The sequence below is a fragment of the Amblyomma americanum genome, chromosome 1, assembly GCF_052857255.1.
Source record: "Amblyomma americanum isolate KBUSLIRL-KWMA chromosome 1, ASM5285725v1, whole genome shotgun sequence".
Classification (NCBI taxonomy): domain Eukaryota; kingdom Metazoa; phylum Arthropoda; class Arachnida; order Ixodida; family Ixodidae; genus Amblyomma; species Amblyomma americanum.
In genome coordinates, this window is record NC_135497.1 from 354916499 (window position 1) to 354920972 (window position 4474).

Here is a 4474-nt window from a genome sequence, read left to right on the forward strand (position 1 = left end):
GTAGCCATCTACTTGGGAGTATTGGAACGCAGCCTCTGAGCAGCTTCGCAGCGAGCGCCGTACGGAGGTAGCAGCGCCGCGGTGCGGCCCGCAGCCGCTCCTTGTACAGGAGCCGTGGGCCGCGTATTTTTGATCGCGGCTGTACGTGTCCACAGACTCCACACGAAGGCTTGGATTGGACTTTCCGCACGACCGGCACAAACGAACGCCGCAGAGAAAAGTCAGCATGGCGGCGCTGCATGCGCACGTGCGGTATCCCGCGGGAGCTCGTGGTGGCGCTGTGGTGGGCACCGCTGTCTCAGTCGCCACTGCAAAAGACGAGGAAGACGCTGGCACGCGGCTCCGAAGCCCGAGCCCGACGACAACGATCAGTGTTCCGTTCCATCGGGTCCGCGCAATGGCCTCATTCAACGAGAAGCTCGTCCAGGAGGTGAAGAAGCACACGCAGCTCTGGGACCAGTACTCCAGGCTGCACAAGGAGGCCGGCTACCGGGAGGCCGCCTGGATGGAAATCGCCGCCGCGCTGGCCGTGACCGGTGAGCCGCTGCATGCTGCGTTCACCGCACACACAGCCGGCCTCGCGCTCCGGTCTCGAACGCGTACGTGTCCGACGAGGTGCACTGCAACCTCGCAGCTGGCTTCGTCGCAGACACTTGGTGTGGACCGCGTCTTATACGGTGTAGCTGGCACCGTACGATGCGGAATCGGCCTCCTTTTACGTATTGCCGTGAGCCTTGAGCTTCCGTAGGCTCCTTTGGCGTGCTGATGGCACAGCTGATGGTGCCTATAGAAAGACGTGTCTTTTGGATGAGCGCGCGTTTCAGCTGTTCGCGTCATTGAGGATGCTTTGCCGGGAACGAGTGTCGTACCGATGATTGCGGGCTCATAGCCAGAGTGTCTTCGCGACTAGCTGCCGCGTAGAATTGCGTGGTCTCTGGTCCGTTGTCGACAGGCGTCCTAGTTGACGGTGCCTTAGATCCACGAGCTGCTGCATCTGGTCTGAACCTTCTGCTGCCACGTCAGGTCTGTACCTCGAAGACTGCTGGCTCTCTCGAAGCGATATTAGTATTTTGCTGCCGCGTCCAGTACTGTGCCGGAAGCCTTTCCTCTCACGACTGCCCGTCGTCGCAATTAATCTGCCGTCGGTGGCTGGGGTACTAAAAGGCCTAGGCCAGGCACGTGTCCGTGGGCGTTGGGGGGGCCCGAGCAACTCCTCAATGTCAAGCACCTCCACCCTCTCCTTTCCGTTCTTGAGGCAGGGCCCTGTAAGAAGTCCCTTGGGCCCTCCCGAAAAAATTACTGGCTACGTGCCGGGCCTAGGCTACTTACTGTCAGGATAACGTAACGTTCGTTATTTTCTTTCATTTGCGTTCGGTTTTCTTACAGCTATAGATATGTGAGGCAGCACCATCTTAAAAGGCACCGATTTCGCCGTCGGCCTCCCAATATGCCATAACCAAATACCCGGTTACGGCGTTAGTGTGCTTAACACCAGAACGCAGGATCGAACCTCGGTGCGGCGGCCGCGTTTCGTTGAATATGGCAGAAATTCCCGAGCCCTCCACTACGGAACCTTTTTTCCTTCATTCTCTTAGTCCCTCCTTTATCCTTTCCCTTACGGCACGGTTTAGGGGTCCGCATTATGTGAGAGAGATACTGTATCATTTCCTTTTCCCAAAAAATAATTACCCAATTTTCTCACCCGCCGCAGTGGCTCAGTGGTTAGAACGCTCATCTCCTGATCCGGAGTCCCCGAATTCGGACCCGACCGCGGCGGCTGCGTTTTATGGAGGCAGAAGGCTAAGACGCCCGTGTGCTGTGCGTTGTCAGTGCACATTAAAGATCCCCAGGTGGTCGAAATTATTCCGAAGCCCTCCAATACGGCATCTCTTTCTTCCAGATATTGCGCCATATACTTTCCCCAAAATCTAAATATTATTATTATCAGTAGCAGTAGTAATACTATTAATAATTTTCTCACATATCTCGGTGGACACCCGAACGGCGCCCGTAAGCGAAAGAAAATGAAATGAAAAAAAAAATGGTTTCAAGGAAAGGAAAATACGCCTGTATCACATATCTCGGAGTACCACTTGCCAGCCACAAACGAATCAGTTTTTTATGTTTGACTTTATTAAACAAGCCAGGTATGAAAATTCTAGAGCTTATAACTTTTTTTTGCGATTAGCTTCTTGTTTATGTGAGAAGTGTTAACGGACTACGGTTTTGTCGTGGAGGAATTCTTTTCACCGGTCGTAAATGTGGGCGGAGCTTCACTGCGGAGAAGTTTGATGAGACTGTACATACCCCTCACGACGAGGCACTGTCAGTTATACCAAGAGCAACAGGGCGCTGGAAGAGCGGTTTTTGTTTTCACGAAAGCTGTATACTAATTGTGGGGTGCCCCTAACCGCGACAAAGGCATGGTTGTTTTGACCGCAAACCGCGCGTTCCCTGGCGCAGTGGAGGAGTGCCAGACCCGGTGGCGCACCCTCCGGGACACGTACCTCAAGCGCAAGAAGCGCCGGCGCGCCGGCTCCAACGGGCAGTGGAACGTGCTGGAGCGTGATCTCGGCTTCCTCGATGACTTCCTGAGGCCGCGAACGTGAGTGTTGTGTACCGAGCGTGAAAGAAGAAAGGAGGAAATAGGTTCCGTATTGAAGGGCTCCGGTCGAAATTATTTCAGAGCCCTTCACTACGACACCTCTTCCTTCCTTTCTTCTTTCACTCCCTGTCTGTCTGTTGTTGCCAGTTAGAAAGAAAAGGAAAGTGCACAGGCCTGCTCACTGACTCTAGCCGAGCCACAATCGCTACCTCGTGCAGATAGTAGGGGAGTTGAAAGATGGGATAGGAAGACAGGATAGTAAAGACGCGCTAAAGACAAGGCCGATCCCGGAGGCAGTGCAATACCGGGCCAACCGATGGCGGGAGTGAAGCATCCTTCAAACTCTCCGCCACATTTCCAAAAAGAAGTTCAATTGGACCCGTAACAGATACTCTACTGGGGCCGGACTTTCACTCCCTCCTTTATCCCGTCCCTTACGGCGCGGTTCAGGCGTGCAGCGATATATGAGACAGATACTGATTCATTTCTTTTCTGCCAAAACCAATTATTATCATTATTATTAATACAGGAAGACACCTGCCCGCCTTCGCGTCACAAGCACTACCTCGCGTGACTGCGACGTGGCCCAGCGGCTACTTAAGCGAGCGCCCGGTTTTGCCATGCTTTACCGTCCGCACAAAGCTGCGCGACTCGCATTAGATCGCCGCGATGCTGGGTGGCACGCAACCCACTGCGTACGGCATGTCCATTTCGCGGACCAAGGGGTCTGTGTCTGGGAAAATTAATAATAATAATTCACAAGGCGTCTCAGGCTTTTCACGAGGCGTCTCAGCACAGTGCACAGAACCGCCGTAAATGAGCATGAGCTGTGGGCGGCTGGCGGAAGGAAATTAGATTGGCCAACGGGCGAACTCGGAAGTTAGCGGTTACGGGGTACAAGCCACTATAACACCGCACTCTGTCAGCTCGAGTTTGAGTGTCTCATACACCCTAGCTGCCACGCCTCTTTCCCTTTTCTCTCGCAGGAGACGCTCGACGCTGAACGCGGCGGCCCTGGCCGATGTGGAAGTCAAACATGAGCAGCCCGGCGAAGACGCCGAAATGCGCGAGGCAGCGGTGGCTGCGGCGGCAGCAACACCTCTGGCCATGCGGCCGGCTGCCGTGATGCCGCATCGCCTGGCGGCGGCGGGCGCGGTGGCGCAGGCGCTCTCCTCGGACCCCGAGGAGCTCTTCTGCCTAAGCCTGGCGACGCGCCTCAAGAGACTTCTGCCCCGCGAACGACACATGGCCAGGATGAAGATGCTGCAGACACTGCACGACTTGGAATCTGGCGAGAACATCGGAGAGTTCGCGCTAGGAGACCCGTAGATGGTGCACGACATTACGGAGGACGAGGAAAGAAGCCGGCTTCAGCGAGCACCCACTCATCAGCCGGCAGAAACCTGTACCTTTTTTGTTTTTGTTTGACTAGGAATGAAAATACATTGTCTGTTGGGTGGCACGCGCATGCCTCATCACTACAGCATTTGCTTTCAACACATTACAAATCAGAATGGACTGAAGTGAGCTACTTGGTGAGATTCGAGGACTGACAGCTGAGTGCAACCGAGAGTGCACAGTCAGTTGCCCTCAGCGAGGAATAAACAAGCTCGATACTTCGAAAGTAAGCGATTGTAAAGTCTAAGTTAAGCCGAAAGTTAGCCGAGTTGGTGAACTTTCATGATTAAAATGCAGCGCAAAGAAAACACGACAGACAGAAATGACGACGCAGACAAGCGCTAGTCTGCGTCAAGCTGTCTTTCGTGTTTATTTGCGCTATATTCTACGTCATGTCGAACTCTAGCTTTCGTCAGCGTGCCAAGGTAGCTCATCTCATCAGTTTTATGGCGCATCACGTCTGTTCAGACA

General features: G+C 54.1%; 1 protein-coding gene across 1 annotated transcript; it reads left to right on the plus strand.

Annotated features, from left to right (window-relative positions):
- The first annotated feature begins 231 nt into the window (after window positions 1-231).
- Window positions 232-4108, plus strand: LOC144100565 (uncharacterized). Its single transcript, XM_077633474.1, has 3 exons — window positions 232-536; window positions 2464-2605; window positions 3592-4108. Exons 1-3 carry the CDS (start codon window positions 398-400, stop codon window positions 3932-3934), a joined length of 624 nt encoding a protein of 207 aa, XP_077489600.1. The 5' UTR covers window positions 232-397; the 3' UTR covers window positions 3935-4108.
- The last annotated feature ends 366 nt before the right edge of the window (window positions 4109-4474 follow it).